Source organism: Corvus moneduloides, chromosome 11 (assembly GCF_009650955.1).
Source record: "Corvus moneduloides isolate bCorMon1 chromosome 11, bCorMon1.pri, whole genome shotgun sequence".
In the NCBI taxonomy this organism is placed as follows: Eukaryota; Metazoa; Chordata; class Aves; order Passeriformes; family Corvidae; genus Corvus; species Corvus moneduloides.
The window spans coordinates 1,594,176-1,620,783 of NC_045486.1; the positions used below are offsets into that span (position 1 = coordinate 1,594,176).

The window sequence follows — 26,608 nt, forward strand, 5'->3', positions numbered from 1 at the left end:
TAACAAGCCATTTGTTCTGAACTTAATTGTTTAGTGCAATGTTTGATTAAAATAAAAATCAGTACAAAAATAATTACATTAGTGGTAATTAACCTACTCAGGGAAGAAAACAGCCACGTTCCCTGATACCACTTTCATAATGACGGTGCCATTAATTTCATGGACACACAGAAGCCAGCAGCGAGGACTGGGCTCAGATTTATTGCCACCTCCAGACTGCAGCTCCTAACTCAGCAGTTCAAACATTTGTATATATTCCACTTTGCAGACAGCAATATTTGCATGACTTAGCTCTTTAGGCTCAGCTATTAATGTCTTGTAATTAGTTTTTAAATCCAGGGATTTACCATGATAATGGTTTTAAGCTAAGAGTATGTCAATAACACATCCTCAGCAGAGTCTTCTGCAAAATATCAACTGAAATCCCTTCAAGAGATAACAGTGATGATAAGCCAGAGTGCCAGAGAGGATGCAGAGCTGCTCCAGTGCCTGGCCCAGACACGGTGTTTCCCCTCACAGGGTAACTCCCTTTCACTTCCCTGGCTGCAGGGGTTGACAGGGAGCCCTAGGGCAGCACCTTGCCTGCAAGGTGGTGGAGCCACAAACTCCACCAGTTCTGCCTTGTGCCCAAGAAACCCCTGCACTGAGCAGAGCAGCCTTAACACCTCTGCAGGGTAACAGAGAATTCCCAGAGACGCCAAACCCTCCCTTCAAACAGAAGGATTGTTTCTGCAGCAGCAGCACATGAGCTTCGGGAAGCGGCTGTGTCCCTGCCCCTGCTGTGGGAGCTGGCACTGCTCCCAGCCCACCCCAGCCCCTCCGTGGGGACCAGTGCCACGGTGCCAGCCCAGCCCCTCCACCGGTGAGATGGAGCATCAGCCCCGTGCTGCCTCCTGATCCCACACGAGGCCTCTCAGGCTGGTGAGTGGTTTGGGGTTCTGAGGACAGAAAGCTGCTTCAGAGGAAAAGCAAAACCTCTGAGAATCTTCCTGCTCTGCTGCATTAGCTATCTTAAATCCCTCCAATGTATCTTCCATATAAACAGAAGTTAAATGTCATCACATATATTCTGCCCTGGTTTCTCCTTCTGCTGCCTGTCCAGTTTCTGCCCTCCTGGCACAGCAGCCACTGAGTCTTGTCCTCAAACACACACTGATCAGGCAAATCACAACTGCCGACTTGAAAATGATAGAAACTCATCACTTCTCAAAGGCTTCCAGCCAAAAAATACCTGCAATTTTCATTGTCAGCACAAATCCCAAATGTCAGAAGATGGTGACGACATTCCCATAACGCCAGACCCTCATCTTCCCACCCGCTGATTCAGATCCTGATTAATGAGGAAAATGCCCCCAGGATCAGTCTCAGCCAGGGACTGCTCAGCTCCAATTTCTGGCTCTCATTAGTGCTGTGACAGCTCCTGGGAAGCCCTGGCGTGGGCAGGGAGCCCACGGTGCCAAGAGCTGCAGGAACTTGTGCAGAAAAGAACGCTCCTTGCGGCTGCTGGAGGACATGGGACCAGCTCCCACAGCTGCTCCCGAGTGAGCAGGACAGGGAGAGCCTGGGGATCCCAGGAATGCCGCCAGGCCTGCCCCAGGCGGCACCCCAGTGCCCTCGGGCTGGGACACCAGTGCTGCACTGGGGACTGGGGAGGCTTGGGCTGTGGTAGTGGGGTCAGACCTCCAGCTGGGTGTTTGAGTGAGAAAATCACATTTCACTTTCAGCCCTTCCCTCCCTGCAGGGAGTGGGGCGAGGCCCCTGCTGTCCCACTCCTGTCCCACACAGGGTTCAGCTGAGCAGGATCCCGCAGTCACAGACCCACTGATGCTGGGCCCTGGAGTCCAGCCCTGCCCACGCCACCCCTGGGTCACTCCTCACAGCACTGACCCTCCAGCCCTTCCTTCCCCAGCTCCCTTCCCTTCTCTGGACATGCCCCAGCCCCTCCACGTTTTCCTTGCAGGGAGAGGGCCCAGAACTGGACCCAGCACTGGAAGTGCCCCCAGCAGTCCCCGTCACACCGTGTCACATCCTATTTAACACATTCAATTAATTATGGTTGAGAGCTTCCAACTAATCCCAGCACCTTGCTCCCACACTGCAGCTCCTCTTTGGGGCTCTCACAAGAAGCAATTCTTAACCTTCATTTATTTCCCTCTTTCATTTCTACTCTTCCTTTCTCTTTCACTTAATGTTTGACTCTGGTTTTTAGCAGCCCTACCTGCTCTACCCCAGCAGCACTGAGAGTTCCTCTGAGCTCTCAGAACACCATCTTTAATGAGATCCAAGGGCCATTTGTTCCACATTAAAGCAAGGACATTTCCAGCACACCACTGATGTAGAGAAAAATGCTTAATCCACAATTTTTGCAAAAATGCTTATTATTATACACTTCTGTTGACACACAATAAAATGGAAAATTAATTATTTTAATGCTTCTATATCTGCCTACAGCTTTGTGTTGTCTTCTCACTAATGGAAGGGGGTGGACCATGCATCTTCAGTATTCATCCTGCAGTGCCTGCACAGTATTTTTTTAATTAAAAAAAGAGCATGTGCTTCCAAATGTGCATTTATAACACAGTTCTTGTCTCTTTAAATGGATACGTTAGGACAAAACTATCTTCTGACAGCAGAGCTAATCCAAGGCAACTTTTTATCCTGAAGTGGCTCAGAATGAGGGAAAATCTGAATCATCACAGAATCCCAGACTGGTTTGGACATTCAACTCCATCCAGTGCCACCCCTGCCATGGGCAGGGACACCTCCCACTGTCCCAGGCTGCTCCAAGCCCCAATGTCCAGCCTGGCTTTGGGCACTGCCAGGGATCCAGGGGCAGCCACAGCTGCTCAGGACAACAGAGTTTTTTATTGTTCAGGATGACGGGAAAGCCCCAAACCCATGAACACAGCCCATAACCCCAGCTCAGCACGAGGGCAGAGCAGTTTGGCAGCTGAAATCCAACACTTGTTTCTAACACACTCACAATGCTCCACACTGGCAAGTTCAAGTCCTCAAGAACAAGCCTGGATGACAATGGCACATCAAGAAGCAAATCAAGGAATTCTGTTTTTTCTCCTGGAAACTCCTTTTCAGAGCTATTTTTCATGGCACAGCCACGAGTCAACCTTACCTAAGGTTTGAGGAAAGGATTAGCCCTTTATCTTTGTTTATCTCTCTGATGGGCTACTAACTTCTTATTTTTTCTGCTATTTGTGACTGTGAAAAAGTTCTGCTTCTGCCAAACCCAACACACAACTCCCAGTTCAGAAAGGGGAGTAAGGAGAGGGAACCAAGCATGCGTGTGTAATTCGGAGAGCATTTCTCTTTGAGTGCCTGCCAACTCAGAAATGCCTGCATTTTTTTATCCTCCTAATTCCCCAGCTGATTCAAAGACCAGCATTTTCCAGTCAAATTATTTGGTGCTGATTTTCCCTTTCTGAAGCCTCAGCATCAATGGGGCAGCAATTTCCTCATCACATCTCATGTGCAAGGCGTAACAACACAGGGCAGGGAAGGAAGATGAAAGAAATACAGAATTCTGAGGGAAATTCAGTACCCAGCTCATTTAGGCCCTAATTAAATTGCTGCAGTGATATTAATAATACTAATAATATTAAATTATCCTGCTCAGGTTATGCTCAGTCAGCTGGGCCCTAAAAGAACTGCAGATGTACACAGAAAATCAGGAGTGGCCGATGGCAAGACACACTCTCAGGGGAGCAACTGCCTCCCAGGGCAGGGAGTTTTGTCCCCACACACAGGGTAAGGCCTTCAGTGCAATCTCTCTCCAAGGAAACCTGGCAGTGGCAGATGGGATTCACCCCAGGTGAGGGGGTCCAGGAGCTCCCTGGCTGGACTGAGCTCAAGCCTCACAGTACACAGGTGAGGAAAAAAGCCTGTACCACCTCTTCCAGCTGCATTTTTGGGAGGAAAAGGGCAAGATTAGTCTCGCACAGGGAGGCTGATGTCTGTGCAACCCTTCCCCAGTCAGTCAAAGTGCAGGCACTGCTAAAGCAGAACGAAATACCTGATTCCAGTTAGCACTGGGAACCAGCTGCTTGGATGCTGCTGTTCAGAGTCAATCCCAGATCCCCTTGCCAGTTAAAGGTGGGATTAACAAGTAAACAAAGTTGTTTCATGGGAATCATTTAGGCAGCGTTTTCATAAAATGTACATTTTCAGTTTAGTGGAAGAAAAAGCAAATAAAACAGGAAAACAAAGCAAATAAAGGCTTCCCCTCAAGTTGTTTTAGAGCAGACTAAAGACCCTTTGCAGCTGTTTATTCGGGGCCATTATTGTCCATCATGTGAACAATTAGCTGGAGACACATTAAATTCCACATTATACATCTGATATTACAGTCCTGCCAGCAGCCAGAGCGATTTCCTTCAGAAATCAGTATTCAGGGGCATTTAAATTGCGATTATTTCTGACCCACTCAATACATGTGGCCTGTCAGGAACCTTTATGCTTTGCTTAAATGCTGGAAAATCTGAGGGCTCGTGTGATGTGAGCAGAGCTTTCAATCACCCTTTGTGGGATTTCTTTCTCCTCCCTAAAGCAAACAGGCACAGTATGATACATCTGTCATCATTTCTACTCTACCACCCTTGGCACTGGTATCTGTATGGGACCAAAATTTCATTTTGCAAAACACAGCTGGGTTATGTTTGGGATCTACAGAAGCAGCTCTAAGCCGAGAGTTCCCATAGCTGTTAATACAGTTTATTAAAGGAGTTTACATGCAAATCTGATCAACAAAAATGGAGCCAAGGCAGCAAGTTTTGGCTGCTGTAAACTGTCACAAGACTCTCAGCATGACTGGAAGGTGCCAGCCCCTGATCTGCCACTAAAACCTCGGGCAGGTGAAGTCCCAAAGCTGTAACCCTGCTGACTGCCCCACACCTGGAGGGAATGCCAGGCAGTCACCATGCCCAGGACAGGGATATTCAGCAAACACCTTCTCCCACAGCAGACAAACACAAAGAGGTGAGAAAGGAGACACCAGAGAAGGGAACAGCACGGGTGCCTCAGGGGTGCCCTGGCCTCACCGCACACAAACCCCCACGCAGCTGACCACTCCTCCCAGAGAGAAATCACACTTACCTTGCAAGGGAAAAGGCAAAAGTGTCTTTGATCTAGAGGCAGAAATCCAATCCTTATTTTGCTGATACTCCTTGGACTCTCCCTGTTCTGCAGAGCCTTGCCCCTGCCTGCAGCACTACCCACACGTCTCACAGACCTTCGGTGGGGAGCTCACGGACAAACAGAATGTCTTCCACTCAACCTCCTTTGCCAGGGCAAGGATGAGACACAAATGTAAACCCAGGTTTTGCTGCCATCTCCACACCCCTGGAGATGATCCAGAGGGAGCAGCCTCCACTGGTGACAGAGGTGCCACAGGGCTGCCCAAGGCTGAGGCTGGGCAGGAGTTATGGGGGCCCTTGCTGGGCTGAAACGAGGGGCAAGAGGGACGGAAACACTTGGCAGAACTCAGCTAAAGATCCCAGTGGGTCTGACTGGGACCCTGAGTTCCCTGCTGGGTTAGCTGGGAGGTGTTTGGGAAGGGCCCAGTGCTCCCGTGCTGGTGAGGTTGCTGTACCCCACATTCCCCTGGGAGCACGAGGAGCTGGGGCAGCAGGACAGCTCGGGTGCACAGCTGAAGTGCTTTCTCTCCATAGCTGGGTGAACTTCTCCAAACACAACAAAGCACATCTGTCACTGAAGAGCCTCTTCCTGTTTTCAGATATTAAATAAAGAATATTGCACCCTCAATAACACACAAACTGACATTGTTACTCCTGCCAAAAGCAACCAAACATGTTCATTAGCCATAAAATATCCCAGCAAAGCATTTGCTCTTGAATATATTTGCTGACAAAACCACATTAGCCTCGCAAAAAGGCTTTACAGAGGGATGTGTAGGCGCAGAACCAGCACCTATTTTGAAGACTGGGTGATTTATTTTTTAACTCCTATTTCTTACATAACTCATTCTCAGAGTGTGTCTGCCCGCAGGCTCACAGGCATGGAAGAGAACAACACAAGACAAAGCAAAATCTCAAGTCAAGTCTTCTGCTACATCGTTTTTTTGCCATTATAGCTTTTATGAGCTCCTTATGCTCCAGTTTCCTCCTGTCTTTAACCACATACGTGATTCATCTCAGACTCTCAGCCTGCTTTCCCTGAGCATTTATATCCCCACCAACACTTTCCCCCGTGACATTCCCAGACCTGCAGCAGAATTACAGAGATGTTCTGCCTTGCCAGAGCTGATGGAGCTGAGATCCCTCGGCCGCTGCACTTGCGGTGTTGTCACTGCCTGGGCCAAGCGGGTCAGTAACAGAGAGGAGATGACATTTCATGTCTTCAGTTCGGAGCCTGAGCTGCTTTGCAGAGAGAGGGGTAAGATTTAACTATTGCCTTGCTACTGTGATACAGCACCAATCTGCATGGACAGCCTGACTTGGCTGAGCGAGTGCTGCAGCTCCTGCCCACGGCACAGAAGCCACCCTGCCTGGCCCACGTGGTTCCCATCAGGGGTACCGGGGCTGTGCCCTTCTCTGATAAATCCACTTCCAGCAGCCAAACCCATGTGCTGTCTCACAAGCCCCTGGTTCCATTCCGAGGCACTCCCCAAGTCCAGCTGCAGTCACAGCTTGTGCAGGACCTGCATGATTTCGGCCTGCTGCCTGCTCCACCATCCCTTGTGGAGGAGGGAAGAATTAGCATATGGCCATTCAGCGGGCCAGTGGTTTGAAAAATTCCCTTCCACTTGGCTGCAAGTTAATTCTGCAAGTTAAGATAATTAAAGGTGTTTGTGCCGGTCACGGCTGGCACGAGCAGTGAAAGATTGCAGAGTGTAATGAGGGAACAAAATAAACAACATCCATTATTGCAGCACACACCAGGGCTGCTGCCACGGTGGCCACGGTGGCAGAACCTGTCACGGGGAGGTGTTTTAGGAACCCACGCACGGAGTTACCTTTCAGTTCCTCACTGGGCCACAGTTTGGCTGATGGGGTAACAGGGGCAGAGCTCAGAAAGGCCCAGCCATGCCAGGGGCTGTGCAAACAGGCTGCAGAACCTTCTGGAAGGGCTCTGCATTGAGCAGCATTAATGCTGGGAAATAATTCCCATAAATCCAGACACTGCATCCCTGTGAGTGGGACTGTCACCACCTGTCACCCAGTGACTGATGTGACACTTGCAGGGACAGGACCACGGCAGCAGAAGATGCAGAGTGTCCCTAACAGTGCCAAGAAAAGAAACTCCATCTACTTTGAACACATTCTGCTCCAAAGAAAAAACCCCAAACCCAGCAACAAACCCAAGAAAACAATGAACAGAAATCAATTTGAACATGTTATTTTAGAAAAATACCATCTGTTGGCAGAATATTCCTGAGCAACAAACATCGCTGAAGAGGGGCTTGAATCCAATTCCAATTTGAGTATTTTATCAAAAAAAGGCAGGTACAGCCAGGTCTCTTGCCAGCAGGTTAGACAGTTAATTACTCTCTTCACCAGCTCACTATTCATAACATTTATTTCCAAATTCCCTAACAGAGATGTTTATGGCATGTAAATTGATTAGTCTGAGCCCAAGCAGATTCAGGAGCTGTTGAAGTGAGCAGGTTCTGCATGAATTGCACAGAGGATTACAGAGTTACTCAATGTACTTCTATTTGTGGGGAAAAAAGAATTGCAGTGTGGAAGTGCCACCCTCTCCGTGTCAGTGACCATGGTGTCCCTGTCCCTGCTGCTGTCCTGCCAGCAAAGGCTCCTCCTGCTCCAGGGCAATACTGACCCCCAGCTTGCCCCAATCCGCAAACCCTGAGCTACAGGGATGTTACTCATTTCAAGCAAGACTGTATTTCACACTCTGCTAAAATGCAGGCCTGACCCTACCCAAGGAAACCAGCAGCTCCCGGCTCCTTGCCCAGGGAGCAGGAAATTATTAACGAGCCCACGCCACGGCCTTGGGGCCATACAGCACGAACCGGGCTTGATAAGAGAAGCTGCAGCCATGAACAGCCGTGTTCATGGAACCATCCTGATGATTATCAGTACCATTCATCTCCCAGGCACTTGTCTGGCAGGGCTGCAGGCACAGATCACTTTTTGCTGGGAGACATCCATAAAAGGGAGGGATCGGCAGCAGCCCCAGCAGGGCGTGCGAGGGCTCCGTGGAACCCTGTGTCAAACCCTGCTCTGCTCCACACCACTGAGCCACCTCCAGTCCCAGGGCACACCCAGAGAACAATGCAGATCTTCTTGTTTATCCCTACATGCAGCTCGTTTAGGCATCTTTAATACGTATTTGGTTCTGTTTGCAAACAAATTAATTAGAGGAATGGTTTTGTTTTATCTGGCACTCACAGTCGGCCCTGCTTGGTGCTTTGGAACTGAGGCACGTCTGGAGCACGAGCTGCCTGAAATCTCCGTGGTGTGACAAGAGACAGGACATGGTGTTTTCCATCCCCAGTCAGGGATTCACCTTCTGCAGCCACGCTGAACATGTGCTGCAGGCCCCAGTGCCCAGTGGCACTGTTATGAGCCAGAGCTCCGCGCTGGAAGAGAGCGTCTGACACGGTGGAGACGCCGATGCAATTAAGACACAACATGAAGCACCCTATGCAGACACTAATGGCCTTATTACAGCATTAATTAGACAATCAGACTGAAAAACAACCCCACAACAGCTTGCTCCAGGAAGATCTCCCTCTCCAATGGCAAATAACCAGGTTTCATGGAAGCATCTCACTCTTCCAAGCTGAGGGTGAAGGAAGAGGGCGTTGTCCTGCCCGTGGGGGGGCTGTGGAGGGATGGCCAAGGTGACCCCACACGGAACAGGGGCAGGATTCCTTCCCCAGGGAGAGCTTCCCTCTGGTGTCCAGCCAGCACCTCCAGCCCTTGAGGCAGGATCCCAACACCCCACACCTTGCTGTCACTGGATGCCAGGGAGCAGCTCGTGTCCATAGGCAGGAGCCCGGACAGGTCTCTCCAACCTCAGCACAAGGCAAACACCTGGAAAAAGCAGGTTCAACAATTTCACAGGGATTGTTTTCTTTCCTTGTTGATTTTGACAGTTCTGGGATACTTGCACAGGGAATGGGATGGGAAAACATAATAAACCTGAGACCTGCTGAGTTAAGTGTACCTCGAGAAAGAGAAGCAATATCACCAAATTTCCCAGGAGAACCTGTGCTTCCTCTAGGAGCAATCCATTTCTTCCCCCTGAAGGGACATCAGTTCCTCCAGCAGAGATGTGTTCGTATTTGTGTCAGACACCTCAAAGCATGAGAAGCTGCATTTTTAGGAGCCAGTCACGTATGGGAGCTGCTCAGCCAGCTCCTCGCATTCCTACCACGCCTCTTATCCAGCAGCCCCAGAGGCTGCACAGGGCCTTACAAACAGCAAGGAGACATCCAGAGCTGGATCCATGGGAGATGGGGGCAGAGCAGGGCATGGAGGGGTTAATTCCTTGTCTAGGATCCAAAGAGAAGCACAAGGCATAGAGGCAGGACCTGTCTCCTGGCCACGCTGCCTTCAGCCATCCTCATGATTTCCTGCTTGAACCATGCTAGCCTTAGATATAAAGGAAAAACCCAACCAAACAACAAACTGAAATGACCCACTGGAAACGCAAACCAACCCAAAACCAGCTGCTGCACAACACTCCTCCTCCTCCCCATGGCAGATTGGCTCCTTTTCACGGGCACACTTCTGGCTTTTGAAACACATCAAAGCTAAAGCCAGCCCAAGCAGCTCTGGTAACGATGGAGCTGCCCTGCAGCACAGAGTGCACCCTCACCCAGCTCCAGTCCTGGGCTCAAATGCAGCTGTCCCTGTGGCCAGAGGATTTCTATCCTAATTGCATTAGGTGTATCTCTGCCTTTCAGCAGGCGCTGGGATCACGGTGCTGCATTTCAACAGGGATGCAGCTGGCCAAGTTTCTGATCCTAAAATCCAGGGCAGAGCATTTCAAATGCAGGAGGATGTGGACTATAAATACTGCATCCCAAATCTGCGTGCTGGGGGCAAGGAGGGGCTGACAGAGCTCGGCAGAATCCTCACCAAGGAGAGGGGTGGGACTCGACCTTCCCTGGCCTCCTGTGGGAAATGGGTGGACACCTCATCATCACACTCTCGCTGCAGGGAGAACGAAGCACTGCCATGCCTTTTCATGGAATACTGGCCAAGCCCTTTAAAATTAGACATCTGCTCATTTTATCCTTGCATAGACACCTGAAATGCAGCCAAAACTGTTACTAAACCATGCACTGGGTGCTGGGCAAAGCTGTGCCCAGCTGTTTGCTACCAAGCAGGCAAAAGAAAACAGGGCGATTGTACTGCCCTCACCTTAATAAATTGTTATGTCCCAAGTTTGCTGCAGTGAAAAGTCACTAAATATTTTCTTATCTGACCTGAGATACAGAAATGTCAGCGCAGGTGAGTGAACAGCAGCGAGAGGAGCCTCCTCACACACGGATGTGCCGGGGAGCAGAGCCGGGCTCGGAGCGCAGGGAGCGGCGCTGCCTCGGCCCAGCAGTTCTGCCACCACCAGCAGCAAAAGGGATGCCAAGGTGGGGAGAAGCCATCGGGACTGAGGAGAACAGACAGTTTAATTCCTGGGTTTATCAACCCAGGAAAACAATAAGAAAACAAACAGAGCAGATTTGAAGAGTTGCAGGTAAGTTGTTAAAGCTCTCCTCAATCTGTCTACTCACACAAACAAGAGAGAGAAAACTGCAGCAGAAGTTACTCTGCAATCTTACGTGAAAAACCTGGTTCAGCTCTCCAGATTAATCCAGCCTGTGCCCACCATACTCCAAAAAGTACCAGGAATGGGAAGATGACCATTGTAGAAGACAACCACAACAGACTGAACGGCAGCACCCCTGCCAGAGGAATAAAACACCAAAACATTCCTGTTCCTTTTTGGAATGAGGACGATGATAAAGAAAATATTTACTCACCTATGCTGTTCTCCTGCAGTTATTTCCCTCCTGCCTCTGGGATCCCTCTGGGATCTGGAGTGTCCTTACCTTTAAGGCCTGTGTGAACAGCTTTTCCCATTCATAACCCAGGCAATGCAGACTCACAGAACTGACCGAGACTGCCCAGAGTGACAAAGCTCTTGGGAAACAAAGCCCCACTTGCAGCAGCTGCCAAATTCAAATCAGCACTTGCACCAAACATCCTTTGCTTTCCCCTCTTGTGTTGTATGTAGAAATAAGAACTGGGGAAACATCCCCTGAAGAGTTACTGCCACAATAATTACTGAAGACAAAGTCGTATCCTCCGGTAGTTTTCCCTGGGATGTATTTAATAGTATTTATTTTGGTTATTTCCAGGAATCCTTGACTTCTCTAAACCCCACAATTCTCTTTATTATTGTAAGAAATAATACAATAATAGAAAAGGGACTATCTTGTATACATTTGTGTGAGAAACTAGGACACTTGAGTGATTAGAAGGGAAGTTAGTGAGAGAATCTCAGCTACTGATATGACCCTGTGGCCATGAGGATATGAGGGTGAGGAAAGAGGTCTTTTTATGGAAACATTTAACACAACAACAGGAATACAAATCAAGCTCCAATAATTTTGCTTTAAATTTTAATGAATCAGTATGTGTAGTTTACAAAAAGAAGGATTTGCTTAATAAAATATTAATATTTTTTGCTAAAAGAACTGTAAATTGCAAGTAAATATAGGTTTCCTTATATAGGACATCAAAAGTTGAAAAATCCTGAAAGAGCAAATCAAACACAGAAAATAAAAATGAGCCAAAATTCAAGGAGAGCAAAATATTGTTTGTGATCAGCCTCCAAGACTGGACCCTCGGTGACCCACATTATTTACTTGATTTAACAAAAACCATGAAAGCATTAAAAATAGAAAGTGTCCTGCCTTTGGTTCTGCCCCAGGTGATGGTTGTGACCCCTGTGGGCAGCCTGTGGTTTGTGTCCCCAGAGGGCTGGGGGAGCTCAGATGTCCCCACAGGTCACGGGGCCATCCCCAAGTGCAGCGAGTGATGCCAGCTGCACAGAGAGCCCCAGGCTGGGAGCACCCCCTGTGCCACCCCCTGTGCCACCCACAGAGTGTCCTGGCCACCTCTGGAGGGGTGTCAGGGCTGGGCCATGGCACACAGCCTGTCCTCTCACCCTGCACCCTGCTTCCAAAGGAGATCTGGCAGCAGAGGCAGAGAAGGAGCCACAACGCACCCAGAATCCCTGATGTTCCTGGGGTGGGAAAGCTGACTGAGAGAGGAAACCTTTTTTCTACAAATACCCATTTTCTTTCAGGAGTACCTTGATCTTCCTCAGGCTGTGGGGCTGAAGAGCCAAACCGAACTGAAATCACTGTCTTTGGGTGTTAATAACACTCTGCAGGGAGCCACCCTGAGGCAAAACTGGCGCCACTTCTGCAGGAACTCGAGGCTGAAGCAAAGTGCCCAAAGCCAAGCAGAGATCCTCACCCAGCGAGGTCACAGGCTGGCACGGGTGAGGCTGACACAGTCTCCAGCTTTCCCACCCACCAGTCCCGGGGTTTTTTTTCTGGGAAACATCAAAGTGTATTTGCGCACCTGCTCCTACGTGCTTGTTTTCCTTTAGGCATCATCCCAGAAAGGCCACCTCATCCACACGGATTGAAAGTACCACCAGAAAAGTGACTCACTCCAAAAACATTTCGTTTCAGCTTTCCAAAGACAAGAAAAACTGAAAAGCATCTGCAAATGAAAGCCCAGTGGCTTCAAACTACAACAGATCACAGCTTCATTTTCCAAGCTGGCAACTCGGGACTGCAGACACGCAGAAGTAATAAAATTTGCATTTCACCTCATGTCTCTGTTAGTCTGAGCAGCTTTGGTTCTCTGGGTACAGGGAGAAGGTTGCAGGACAGAGGAGAAGGAGATAATGTGCAAAAACCCCACTACGGAGCTGTGAGGAAATAGCAAAGGTCCCTGCTAAGTTTTGAAGCACTGAGTGCCCATAGCCAACAAAAAGGAGCCAGGAAAGACTCACATTGAGCTGGAGGTCATCTGTCCACTGGCCCACGAGGCGGTACCCGGGTGTGCTGGTGTTGCTGCTGTGGTACTGGAAGATGTCGTAGCGTCCCGGTGCGTCCCCGTTCTTGTTGAACATCACTGGAGTGCCAGCACTGCCTGGGGGAAGGAAACAAGACAAAATCCAACCAACCAACACCAAACCTTTACCAAATCTCTTTTATTTGGTCATGGGTGAGAGCTTTCACACTGGGAGCACATTCCAGGCCAAGGCCATCCAGCCCCCCAGCCATCCAAACCAGGCACTTCAGGACACTGCCCTCACCCGGCCCTCTCCACAGATCCATTATCTCTGCCTGACCCTACTGCCTGAAAATAAACACAGCAATCCTAGACCAGCCTTACCTCACCCTGCTCCGCCCAACACGAGAAATATCAGAAGGCTTTTCTTCCTACCCTCCAGCCTCCCTCCCATCTCCTGTTCCTCAGGGAGTTCTCCAGTGAAAATCACTCCTGTGAATGGAGCCTCTAAATGCTGCTCCCCCCCACCCCCCCCCGAAAACGTTCCATCTGCGTCTGAGAGATGCTGCTGTCAGAAGTCAGCCCAGGTCTAGTGAGTCTTGACTAGCATCCAGAAATAGCTTCCTCCTCCACAACATGTTCCATTCCTGTAATCGCCGTGCGCTGGGGTGGGAAAGAACAGAGGCAGCTTTGGGAAGAGCATTCCTTGTGTCCTCCTTATCTGGGCTCTGTGGCACCACCACTGGATTGCTTCTATTTACCCTGTGCTGAAGTGACAAACATGGGGCAGTGCAGGGCTAGAGAACCCCCGACCTTTCCTGGAGCTGCCCAGAGCCCCAGCCTCAAGTGTGCTCCCAGCAGGACATCTGCATTTTAAATACCACAGCACTGGACGGGAACCTTCCTGAGAGGAGAATTCAAAGCGGTGCCTCATTTCCTCAGAGCTCCAGGAGCAACCTTCCAGGGTGACATTTATTTCCAGACATATTAAAATAGGTTTCGGTAGGGTAGAGTAATATTGTGTCAAGATTGAAGATTATGACAATCCTCCAGCATATCTATATTCAAAGCTTCCTCCTCCTGCGTAACTTTTTTTCCCTAAAGCAATGAAAAATCTCTCCTGTTGTAGCACTGAACTTTAAGATTATCGTTTTCTTCATGATTCTCATTCTTCATTGAATTCCAGGGAGTGAAAAAAAGATTTGAAGGAGTGAATTAGCATAGTCTCCACTCTAGCCCTGGTAAATTGTTTCCTGTCTCTCCTACAATCCTCTGAGATCAGATACAAATTCAGTTCAAAGGCTGGTACAGAAAATCTGCCACTGAAATCTCTCCTCGCTGGTTCCTTGTGAGCACCAGGCAGATATTTAATTGTCATTACAGATTCATGGAGCCAGAGTACATTTGAGTGGGAACACTCAGAGTGAATCAGAAGCAATGGCTGTAATTCCTCGGCTCCTCGGGAAAGGCAGCACAAGTGCTAAATGGGATTTGGCTAATTACGACTCTTAGGGCTGCTTAGGGTGAGTTAAGCTTGGGTTTGTCAGAGCTGACAAGAAAGGGACACCTGAAATGGCAGGAGCTCCAGTGAGGCTCCCAAAATTCAAGAGACACATCTGAGGATTGCCCACGTCACAACACAGCTCCAGAACACAGAGGGAGGTCCAGGTCTGCTCGTCAGGAGGCAGATGGAGGATGGACACCACTGTTACGGCCACCCCAAAGTCAGTGCTGGGACAAACGCTGGGGGACGCAGCCAAGAACACACCTACGGCCACCATCACGGGAACAGCACCCCAAATCCCCCAGCAAAGCCATTTAAAGCAACAAAGGATCCCTTGGATCCAGCAGGGCTGCACAGCACCGTGGGATGGGTCACTGCAGAGGCCCCAAAGGCACATCCCTGGGACCTCACACACGGGTCTGGACACGGTGTGGGCAGAAGTGAACACTGTTTCCAGGCCCATCACTGCTTCTGTGCTAAAATGACACAGACAGGCTGGGAGAAGCCCGTGCTCCATCGGGAGGACGAGCAGCTGTGGAAATGGGAAGCACTGCTAACCTCGGGGCACGGGTCAGGCACACGTGTCCCCTCTCCTGACTCTGAAGTGGCAGTAATTGGGCTCCAGCCAAGGCTCTGCTCAGCAGGGGCAAGCCCTCCTTAACCTCTGCGTGGGCCAGGTGAGGCTCTGGAGCCCTTTCTGTGCCACCTGTCTGCAAGGTCTGTCAGTCCTGATTTACATCACCGCAGCATTCCAGCCCCAGCTCAGGCTCCTTTGATAAAATAATGGAATTAATAAAAAGTGATGTATGAAAACCTTATCACAGAGAGGAAACAGCGGTTTCAAAAATAACCCTTGATCTTCCAATCATTAAAACATGTCATTATTTCACTGGTTTTTGATCATTTAGGATTTATTTTCTTTCTATTACAATTTAGCAGATTTTGCTGAGCCCAGTAAGCAGTTCAGAACCTGTGTCAGTCTCCAGGCTGCAGCTTCTTGCTCATGCAGAGCCGTGACAATTTAATTCAGTTCCCAACAAAGGAGCTGCCTTCGCCCCACACAGACACAGGGCACTTGACACCTGCAGGAAACCCTCAAACCCAGACACAATCTGACTTGAATTTGTAGGATCTCGATCTCTTAATCACTAAAAGATGAGAAATGAATTATTAAGAGGAGGACAGGAGTTACACAGGTGTCACCAGCCAAGGCGTTTGTTACTCAGGGCACGTTCACGGCAGTTTGAGCACCCAAGGGGCTCCTGTGAACAGCATCTTCAGCTTTTCACTGGCAAAAATACAATTGCACTTCAAAACTTTCAGAATCTCACTGCGTGAGCACTCGAGGTTTAAAGTTTTCCATATTTTGGGCCTTTTGTTCTCCAGGCAACAATGATCACAAAATGCACACTGAGCTCCTCGCTCAGATCCAGCCTCTCTTCATCACCGCCCTGGCTGCATCGATGGCAGCACCTCTGCACGGAGGATACGGCCCCAAAGCAGGGCCAGCAGGAGGATCCCAGGGGCCGAGGAGAGCTGCCCCACACTGAGAGGATGCCAGGCTCCGGGGCTCGGGACACTCGAGAACAGGAGGAGAGCAGGCGGCGCTTCTCTCACACAGAGCTGGACAAAGCTCCCACTGCTCCGCCCTCGGAACCCAGGACAAGTCCCCTGGAACGCCAGGGAACAGGGACCTACACACAGACCAAACTGCCTTCCCAAGCCCCAGCTTCGTGATGGGGGGGCAGTAGGGGATGGGGGGGTGAGTAGGGGATGGGAGGGTCAGTAGGTGACTGAGGGGGGTCAGCAGGTGACTGAGGGGGGTCAGTAGGTGACAGGGAGGTCAGTAGGTGACAGGGAGGTCAGTAGGTGACTGAGGGGGATCAGTAGGTGATTGAGGGGTCAGTAGGTAACTGAGGGGGTCAGTAGGTGACTGAGGGGGGTCAGTAGGTGACAGGGAGGTCAGTAGGTGACAGGGAGGTCAGTAGGTGATTGAGGGGTGTCAGTAGGTGATTGAGGGGTCAGTAGGTGACTGAGGGAGGTCAGTAGGTGACAGGGAGGTCAGTAGGTGACAGGGAGGTCAGTAGGTGACTGAGGGGGGTCAGTAGGTGACAGGGAGGTCAGTAGGTGACTGAGGGGGGTCAGTAGGTGACAGGGAGGTCAGTAGGTGACTGAGGGGGGTCAGTAGGTGACAGGGAGGTCAGTAGGTGATTGAGGGGGGTCAGTAGGTGGCGGGGGAGTGAGTAGGTCACAGGGGGGTCAGTAGGTGACAGGGAGGTCAGTAGGTGACAGGGGGGTCAGTAGGTGACAGGGAGGTCAGTAGGTGACTGAGGGGGGTCAGTAGGTGACTGAGGGGGGTCAGTAGGTGACAGGGAGGTCAGTAGGTGACTGAGGGGGGTCAGTAGGTGACTGAGGGGGGTCAGTAGGTAACAGGGAGGTCATAGGTGATTGAGGGGTCAGTAGGTGACTGAGGGGGTCAGTAGGTGACAGGGAGGTCAGTAGGTGACAGGGAGGTCAGTAGGTGACAGTGAGGTCAGTAGGTGACAGGGAGGTCAGTAGGTGACTGAGGGGGTCAGTAGGTGACAGAGAGGTCAGTAGGTGACTGAGGGGGTCAGTAGGTGACTGAGGGGGGTCAGTAGGTGACTGAGGGGGGTCAGCAGGTCACAGGGGGGTCTCTGTCTCACCGTTGAAGTTGACGCTGCGGATGTACTTGAGCAGCCGCTTGCCCCCCGCGTGCTCCATCTCGGGGCACAGCCCGGCGCTGTCGGCGCACAGGTCGCGGTTCATGTGGTGCAGGGCGTGGGCCATGGCGTACACGGCGTCGATCACAAACTGCACCTTCCCCTCCTGCTCGTAGTGCGAGTCCTTCCCGATGCGCTCCTGCCCTGCAGGGCACACAGGGACAGTCAGGGACGGGGGGGCAGCGCTCTCCTGGCACCAAACACCAGCGGATCCTCTCCGAGCACGCTGACGGAACTGCGCCATTAATCAGTACCATAAAACATTCCGAGCTGGAACGTTATTAATTAAAACACAACCAAACCTCTGTCACTGCTACCAGAATCAGACACTTCTTGCAAGTTTCTCTCCATAATCCAGAGAAACAAATCCTGCCCTGATCACCAACGTGAATCCCGAACCCACAGGGACCACCTTAGAGAGACAACTCCAGTCTCCGTATGCTCCCAAAGCTTGGCTTTGAAGCAGGAAAGCATTTAAAGTAAGGCACAGCTGGTATTTAAAGCCTGGTGTTTTGTACTGCTGCAAATCCCAGGATCTAATTGAAAGTCAAAGCTAGATCAAGGGAAGAAAGAGTCACTTCGGAGATGCCACCAAAGGGGCACTCCAGAGAACTGAGGAACTCGCTGGCAATTAACGGCACCTCGGGAAGCTCCTGCCACTGTCACCCCTGCTCCCCAGCCTGCAGAGCCTCAAATGTCCTGCAGAATCCCCCCAATGCAGATCTCTAATTATCCACACTTTCCTTCTTCTTTGGTTCCCCCTGTGTTCACCAAATGCAGCACTGATGCCTGATCTGCTCAACCCAGCTGAGAGCTGCAGAGGGACTTCTCACAGGGGCCTGGGATGACAGGACAAGGGGGAATGGCTGTAAACTGACAGGATAAATTGGATATTGGGAAGAAATTCCTCCCTGGGAGGGTGGGCAGGCCCTGGCACAGGGTGCCCAGAGCTGTGGCTGCCCCTGGATCCCTGGCAGTGCCCAAGGCCAGGCTGGACATTGGGGCTTGGAGCAGCCTGGGACAGTGGGAGGTGTCCCTGCCCATGGCAGGGGTGGCACTGGATGGGCTTTAAGATCCCTCCCAACCCAACCCTTTCCATGATTCCATGATGGTTGAGACACCCTCTACCAAAACCCCTCAGTTTTAAATCTCAGCTCCTCTGGAAGCACTGAAATCCTGCAATGAACTGAGCAGAAAAAGTGAGTTTCCAGCTGGTGAAGTTCCAGGCAGGATCCTTTTCATTATTTCACTCCCTCTCATTGATTACAGAACTTATCAGGATTTCAAGCCCTGACAAGGAAAATGCTTTTAAGTGGTTTCAGCTCAGCTCTGTAACCAAATGAGCAATGCAGCAGGAATGGGTGCCAAGGGAGGGGATCTGGGATTGAAATGCTGCACACAAACAACACTGATAAGCCACAGCAAGTTCCAGAAGCATGGCTGGGCACACGCACAGCAGGACAAAAACCTTCAGCAGTGAAGAGATCTGTGAGAGGAACCCAAGCAAAACCCACCTGAAAAAACCCAAGAGCAATGTCAGAGTGTCCGAAGATGAAAATAATAAATGTTTTAAAGTCTTAATAGAATTTCCAAGAACAGGGATGCTTCCCTGAGCTGAAACAGCCACTTGGTTGGGTATTAAACATCAAGAACTGTGCACAATAAATCCAGATGTGGAGACAAATGTAACTGCTCACCCAAAACATGTGAATTTATACAGTTGGGAGTGTGCTGTCCTTCACCACAACACAGGCTGTTACCTTCTAAAGAGATTCTATTGCAATTGGAAGTTTAATCCAAATCTGAAGCAGCAGAGAACCTGCAAAGCAAATGTTATGATTTACATGGGTCGAATTTCTTCAGACTTCAAAAAAAAGCAAATATCCAAATTAATAGGCCTGGCTGAACAGTGCTCCCTCCAGTTTGTGTCATCCTCCTGCTGGAGTAACCAGTAAGCAGCAAATCAGGCCCAAAGTCCATTTTCAGGCAGGAATAAAACAAAAGTGATGGGCACAATTTTAATTCCAACTTCAGCATTATCATGGGAAATATTTCCCCCTCTGAGGCTAGGCTGAAGAAGTCAGGCAGAACGTTCTACTACAGGCTTCAGGAATAGCTCCTGTATAATGGGAGTATAGAAATTCAATTATTAATTACTCTGGAAGAGAAGGAAGCTCCCAAAAGACATTAAGTTCCTGCAGATGAAAGCAGCAGGAGCAGCGCTGTGGGTGCCTCTGGCCAAGGGGCAGGAGAGAACCCCAGCACAGAGGTGTCAGGACATCCTGGGTGTGCCACGGAGGGAAGCTTGGAGAGCCAACCTAAAATTCACATGTTGGGTGCAGCGAGAAACCACGAACCCCTGTGCTGTCAGACTGAAACCATGGAAAGGAGGAACAAACCCCATCTGCACAATTTCTGCTTGTCTTTGAGAAGAAGTTGCTTTTTTGTTGGCTTTTTTTTTAACTTGGAGATCTGCAGGAGCCACACAACAACATTATCTGCTTCAGCACTGAAGCAGCTGACACCTGGGACACTCGAACACAATGTGATTTCAGGAGAACACACTTCTGTCCCATGGGTTTGAGATGAGTACCTTGGGATGTCAGGAGAAGGATGAAACACAAAAGCAATGTATTGACATGAGCATTTTTTTGCTTCCAAAGGATCTATTTGAAGGTGATGACAAACAATTTAAACACCCCTTCCTTCTCGAGCCTCAAGTGCTCATCATCCTGATTCCTGAGAGACGGAGCAGCCAGGGCCTGCTTCAGGCACATCCTCACAGGAGAAAAATGCTGCAACAAAGACAGGAAAAAGAGCTCCAAACCCAGAGTGGTGAGAATACAGAGAAAGAATCCCACTTGTTCCATCTCCTTCAGATGACAGAAGTGAAATGCAGGTTTGAGAACTCCTGGTCACACTTCTTCATCTCCACAGAGGCAGCGTTAACGCGTCCCTGAGCAGAGAGGAGCAGACGGCGCAACTCCACATATCCTGTGTTCTCAGTGCCTCTCCTTCAGCTGATTCCTCTGCACTCATTGTTATCATCACACAACAGAGGGGATGTGTTAGGATGAATAAATAGTATCTCTAGGACAATTTTTATGGCATATAATTCACACAGACAGACGTCAAAATCCCACTCCATCGGTGCTCGCATGAGATGAATTCAGACTCTGCTTCAGTTCCTGAAGGATTAAACACATTTTCAAAGGGTCTCACACAATAGTGCTGCTGAGAACCTGGAGATAGTCATCATTAACAAGAGATTTAATTTAAAGATTGTGGAATGCTCACAGTATCAAACAGGCAGCTCTTATTTGCACAGGGTGGAATTCAGCAGTGGAGGAAGTGCCGGCAGAAAAATATCCACTGTTCATCCACCCCCAGCACCATCACACACCCCCTGCCTGGGGGCACAGGGATATCCACTGCCCCAGCTCCACGGATCCACCCTCCACAGACAAGTCCCTGCACCCAGGGCTCTGCAGATATCATCCCTGGATACTCAGTCACGGTACAGACACTGCACACACAGCAGGTGTGAAGTCTGAAGGCTTCTCCACATAAGCTCTTTATGTGAAAGTAGCTGAGAACCAGGGCTCAAGAGCCACCAGCGACATGCCAGGGTAAATATTGTGATTTCAGGGAGCAGAGGATGACAGTGAGGCCTCTGTGCAGTGTAATCCCTGGACTGTCACCTGACAAAGCCCTCCAGGATCCAATAACAGCTCTGCAGTGACAGAATCCCCCCAGCCCAGCCTCAGCCATGAGATCTCATTAGAGACAAAAGCCTTTATTCAACAGAATCCATCAATCCCCATGGAATTTCTTGGGGAAAGCAGATGAGCTTTTAAATTTCTCCTGCTCACCACACAAGGCATCGGATAACGCTTCAACCCAAACTCCCTGCACTCTCCTTTGATTGGGGATCTGTGGCTGGGAGCACTGAGCTGCTCCCTGGCACCCATGGACATTCCAGGTGGGAGCTCCTCCCACACCTCCCAGAGCCTGGGAGCACTGCTGCTCTCAGGGACCCAGGGCCTGCAGCCTCCTACCTTCCTATGCTATGAATTACCAACCCCCTTTAAAAGGATGCTGCTGATCAGTCACAACATTATCCCATCAGAGGCCACTCCGGCTCTCACGCTGGAGATCACTCATGGTAATGCTTTAGAGATCATCCTGGAAAGGCTTCAGCAATTTTTGGTCAAATCCCAGCCTTTTGGGGAGACCCCCAATGCCAATTTTAACAGCAGTGCATTCCCAGTGGAATCTGTGCTGTTCCTGTGCACAGCATTCCCACTGCCCCCAGGAACTGGGACCAACAGCGGAGGAGATGAAGTCTGGGAAGTTTCCATCAATTTTCAATCAAAGTAAAATAAATCCTCCCTTTGATCACAATTCAAGGCAATTATCCAACATAACAGGTTTCAGCTGCTGGGAAAATCTAAAGGGGTTGGGGGGGCAAGGCCAGGGGTGGCCAGGGCGGGGTGGCCATTAGGTGACAGCACTGGCCGTGGCTTCCATGTCACAGAGGCACATTCTGCCCAACGCCTCTCCAGGGTGTTCTAGTCATGGAATCATGGAATCATGGAATCCCAGAATGGTTTAGGTGGCAATGGGCCTTAAAGCCCATCCAGTGCCACACCTTTCACTGTCCCAGGCTGTCCAAGCCCCAATGTCCAACCTGGCCTTGGGCACTGCCAGGGATCCAGGTGCAGCCCCAGCTGCTCTGGGCACCCTGTGCCAGGGCCTCCCCACCCTCACAGGGGAGGAATTCCTTCCTAAATTGTTGTGAAACATCCTCCATCTAAAATAAACGAACAAAACACCCTCCAGCTGTCCTTCACTCCAATAAAACCATTCCTGGGTCCCATGGCAAACATTCCCACAGCACGAGGAGGGGGAAGGATGACTCAGTTACCTGTGCATTTACGGTCCGTGTCCTCCTTCTTGGAGCCAGTGATGGTCAGCTTGCAGTTGAAGTTCTCCTCCCAGTACTCTGCAAACCACACGTTCCTCCTGTTGTTCTCCAGCGTGCGGGAGGTGAAATAGGTGTCGAACCCTGCGGGGGGAGAGGGCACAGCTGAGGCCTGGCTGTTCTGCCCCGGGGAGCTGCAGCCTGGACACAAACAGTGCTCTTGTGCCCCCCTCAGTACCCAGCACACATCTCTGTCCACGTGAGGTCACCGTGGGAAGAGAGAAAATACACATTTTCTCATCAGCTGCATCCTGCAGGAAAATTATTCTGTTTCTAACTACCAGGTATAAAACTGGGCAAGGCAAATGTGAAACAGATCAATATAAAAGAAGTTAAAAGGAAAAAGCATGGATTAGAGATGTACCAATAAGGAATGGAAATAAATGACATGGTGCAGCAGATATTGGGCCGAGCTCAAGAAAACTAATGTAGTTATATGCCTGCCCAGACCTCCAGAGGAGGCAGCTCCACCTCACCAGGCTGTTACCAGCACCCCTGTGCATACAAATTTCCACTGGGACCATCAGCCAGCACCACCCTCCCACAGCATTCATATCCTATTACCATCCCTGCAAACAAGATTTGCATGAGCACAAAAAAGTCAGTGCATGTCTGTGCGCTCACACACAAAGTCTTTTGTCATTTCTCGTGTCTTTTTTCCCTGTGTAGCTGGCAGGAGCTCTATCCGCTCATGTGCTCAGAAGGAACAGTGCTTGGAGTGGCACAGCCAAGTGCTCTTGGCACACAGCAAGGGGAGGTTTGTTGCCTGTGCTCCAGAGGTGTCGGATATAGGCAATGCTGTTCCACCCCTGCAGCCCCATCACAGGCTCCTGGCACCCCAAACCCTGCTGATTTTCAACCTTTTCAAACCCAGCTGTCTCTTCCCAAACCTCGCCATCCCTCTGGAGTCTGGGGGCTGTGCCTGTTCCCTGCAGGGAGCTGTGCCAGTCCCACAAGGAGCAGATCAGTTCCAGCACTGGAACCCTCACCTGTGTTAGTGCTGCTGGGGTCACCTGGCTGTAGCTGCAGTGAGCAACAGCAGAGCTCTGCCTACACCTAAAGATGCTGTTCCTCAGGGAACCTTCCACAACTGCAACCCCACTTCAAGTCCAGGTACAAAAGGAGTTTTTCCTTTTACTAAGAAAGTTGTGGAGGAATTCAAACTACCCAAATCTGAAACCTGGATAAAGCAGACCAGTGGTAAAGAGGACTTGAGAATGCTGGTTGCACTCAGAGGAGCTCAGAGGTGAATTATCTGCCATCCTACAAGTGCACACCCACTGGAGATGGGAATCTCAGAGGATGTTTTCCCACTCCTGGGCGCTACAGCTGCCCTAGCACTGCAGAAGAGGGTGCAAGGACAGAAGCAATGAGCTCATACAGCCCAAACCACCCCTGCTATTGCACCAGCGCCCTAGCACTGCAGAACAGGGTGAAAGGACAGAAACAATGCGCTCATACAGCCCAAACCACCCCTGCTATTGCACCATCACAGGGGCCTGTCGGGTCTGCAGTCAGAAATGGCTGCAGATGCACATTCCATTGAAAGGGGGAATGTTCCTGGCACTGCAGCCAATGATTTCCCTCCTGCAATAGGTGGGTACAGTGGCACAGGCTGGCACAGCACGGAGCAGAGTCTGAGGAAAACCATCTGGCATGGTTAAATTAGCACAACAACCCTTCCACCGGGGATAAGATAGACAGCACAAACCCAGCTGTTTTAAAATTGCAAAGGAGAGTGGGACTGGGGTCAATCCCTCTTCTCCTCTCTGCTCTGTGTGCCAGTGACCCAGCTCTAATGTGTGCTTTCCTAGGGCTGAGTCTGCTGTTCACAGCTCACATCCCAAGCCCAGAAGGCACAGCCCACGTCATCTCCAAAAACCAACCAGGAAAATCAGCACTGAGGCCTTTCAGGAACAGGTGGAAAGCTAATTAAAATTTTACCTGCAGCCTCACCAGCAAATGATGCAGTTTATTAGAATCAAAAGTAGGTCCCTCCTATGACAGAGGAGGGTGCCAAGCCCAGAGGCCCAGCCCCACCGAGGGGATGCCCTGCTGCACAGGCAGCAGCCAGAGCCTGAAGGACAGCAAGCAACCCATGGGAAAATGCAAGTAAAGCACCAAAGCGGGCTGGGAGAAGCCCTCAGTGCTGGACTGCAGTTTTACTGAGTACTTGGGTGCACTCTGTAAGTTCCACATGATTTTCCAGCCCTTCACGTGGGGACTGCAGCTGGAAGTTGAACCTTCCCAGAATAAAATGGATCGAGCTGCAGGAAAAGAGACATCCTGGGATGGCAGAGACCCCCATCTCTCCCTGCTCTATTTATCCTGAGACAGGGACTTCACCTGGGCCTCCCACACCCTAAATGTATAATTTGTTGAAACTAAAGTAAACAATTGCTTAGAACTCCTGGGACACCTGCTGTAGTTAATTAATAATAAATTAGTGATTTAGGAATGTTTCTGTGCAGTCTCTAGAAGGGCCAGCACTATTCCTCTACCCAAACCATTCTGTGATTCTATGATTGCCACTGACAGGATTAAATTTCCTAAGGAAAAGATTCTCATGGATGGGTCAGAAGAATATTCAGAAAACAGTCAAGTTTTAGGGACACACAACCTAAACTTTTTCCTGTAAACCTGTGTATATTGGTTTTCCTCCTAATTAAAAGAGCATTTCAAATGGGATATTCTAGATCTACAATGTCCATATGGCTCGGAAAGAGCACCAATAAACCTTCCCCACGTGCCAAACTCACTGACCTCTGGGGAAAGTGCTCTATAACTTAATAACGTAAAATCAATGAGTCCTGATAAAACTGTAATAGAATTCCATATGAATTACTCTAAACCTTTCCAGATTTAATAACAAATAATAACATTCCCATTGATTTGTTTAATGATTCCCCTGCATTCGCAGGCTGGAATATGGATCCCTATTAAAAAGGGAACATTTTTTACCATTCTTTTCTATTGATCAGGACAAGCAGGAGAGTGACAGTGGGATGGGGTGCAGAGATGCACAAGTTCCTGGTAATTCCCAGGGATCAGTCCTGTGCAGCCACCCCTCCCGCAGTGCAGACCCTGGGAATGCTGCTCCCACACAGCCAAGGTCCTGGAGAACCCCTCCCAGAGGCACCACATGGCAACTGCCCTCCTTCCCAACCTGGGAACAAGAATCCTGGAATGCTTTGGGCTGGAAGGGACCCTAAAGCCCATCCAGTGCCACCCCTGCCATGGGCAGGGACACCTTCCACTGTCCCAGGCTGCTCCAAGCCCCCGTCCAGCCTGGCCCTGGACACTTCCAGGGATTATTTTCCCAGGCAGGACTGTTCCTACACTTCCCACAGTGCTGTCCTGCACACACCTGGCAGTGGCAGGTCCCTCTGTGCCAGTGGGAATCTCAAATGCTTCTCTAATTTTAGACACTTTTTTGGACTGAACCTGACTCAAACACTCAGGGTGAACAAGGCAAACACTCTCTGCACCAACGACAGACCTCAGCCTGTGCTCCATCTTTCTGACCTGATACATGAAAGCAACTCACATGCACAGGGCTGAACTTAAGAGTTTTGGGTTCAGAAGCTCTGGGAATTAGATGACCCAACAAAAACCACTGGATGCTTAAATGCAAAAGCAGGAATAATCACTTCTCACCCCTGTTTGTGACCAAGCATTGCACTGGTGTGACAAGATTTAGTGATCCCCCAATGTTCTCCATATTTCATACTTTAGCAAATTACTTTTTCAGCAAATACCTCCAAGAGATATAAATATTTCTTTTATGAGATTTTCCAAATTACAATGAATCTCTTATTACTTCAAATCACTGTGATTTGATTAAATCGTTATTTTTACACATAGAAAGATGATACTACCTCAAGGCTTCATTTATTTTCCACCACAGGATAAATATGTACACGAACTACATAGTGATGAGACAGAGGGAATAAAGGGGAGCATGGAGGCGGGAGTGGGGGAAAGGGACCTGATCCCAAACCCTATGGAAAGGCCAGGAAAATCTAGGCAAGGGACAGGGGTTCCTTGGCTCTGTGGCCATCAAAATCTGAGCACTCCAGGTTGTTTTCCTGCCACTCTTAGGGTGCCCCTTGGATCAGGCCAGGAGTTATCAGCAGTGTTAAGTGACTGAAATCAGAAATTCCTGGGGGAGATGGGAATGACTCCTCCCCAGCTGGCTGGAGTCAGGTTTGATCCAGGTGTTCTGTTCCACATTCACAGGCAGCTGTCTGGACTTGGAGCGTCTGCATGGATCCAGGCCTGCCCAGGGAACACTCACTCCCAGCCCCCCACACTCAGAACCCTCTCCCAGCTCCTCCCAGCCAGG

The 26,608-nt window shown here is 49.9% G+C and overlaps 1 protein-coding gene across 5 annotated transcripts in view; it reads right to left on the reverse strand.

Moving 5' to 3' along the window:
- GRM7 (glutamate metabotropic receptor 7) overlaps positions 1–26,608 on the reverse strand; it is a 207,720-nt gene that overhangs the window by 47,824 nt on the left and 133,288 nt on the right. For 3 of the 5 annotated variants that reach the window (XM_032120574.1, XM_032120573.1, XM_032120571.1), the window contains exons 5-7: positions 22,207–22,347; positions 17,223–17,423; positions 13,033–13,172 (exon numbers count right to left, since the gene is read on the reverse strand). In XM_032120574.1, the coding sequence (XP_031976465.1) occupies positions 13,033–13,172; positions 17,223–17,423; positions 22,207–22,347 (482 nt within the window). The other 2 variants (XM_032120576.1, XM_032120575.1) reach the window with 2 other exon arrangements.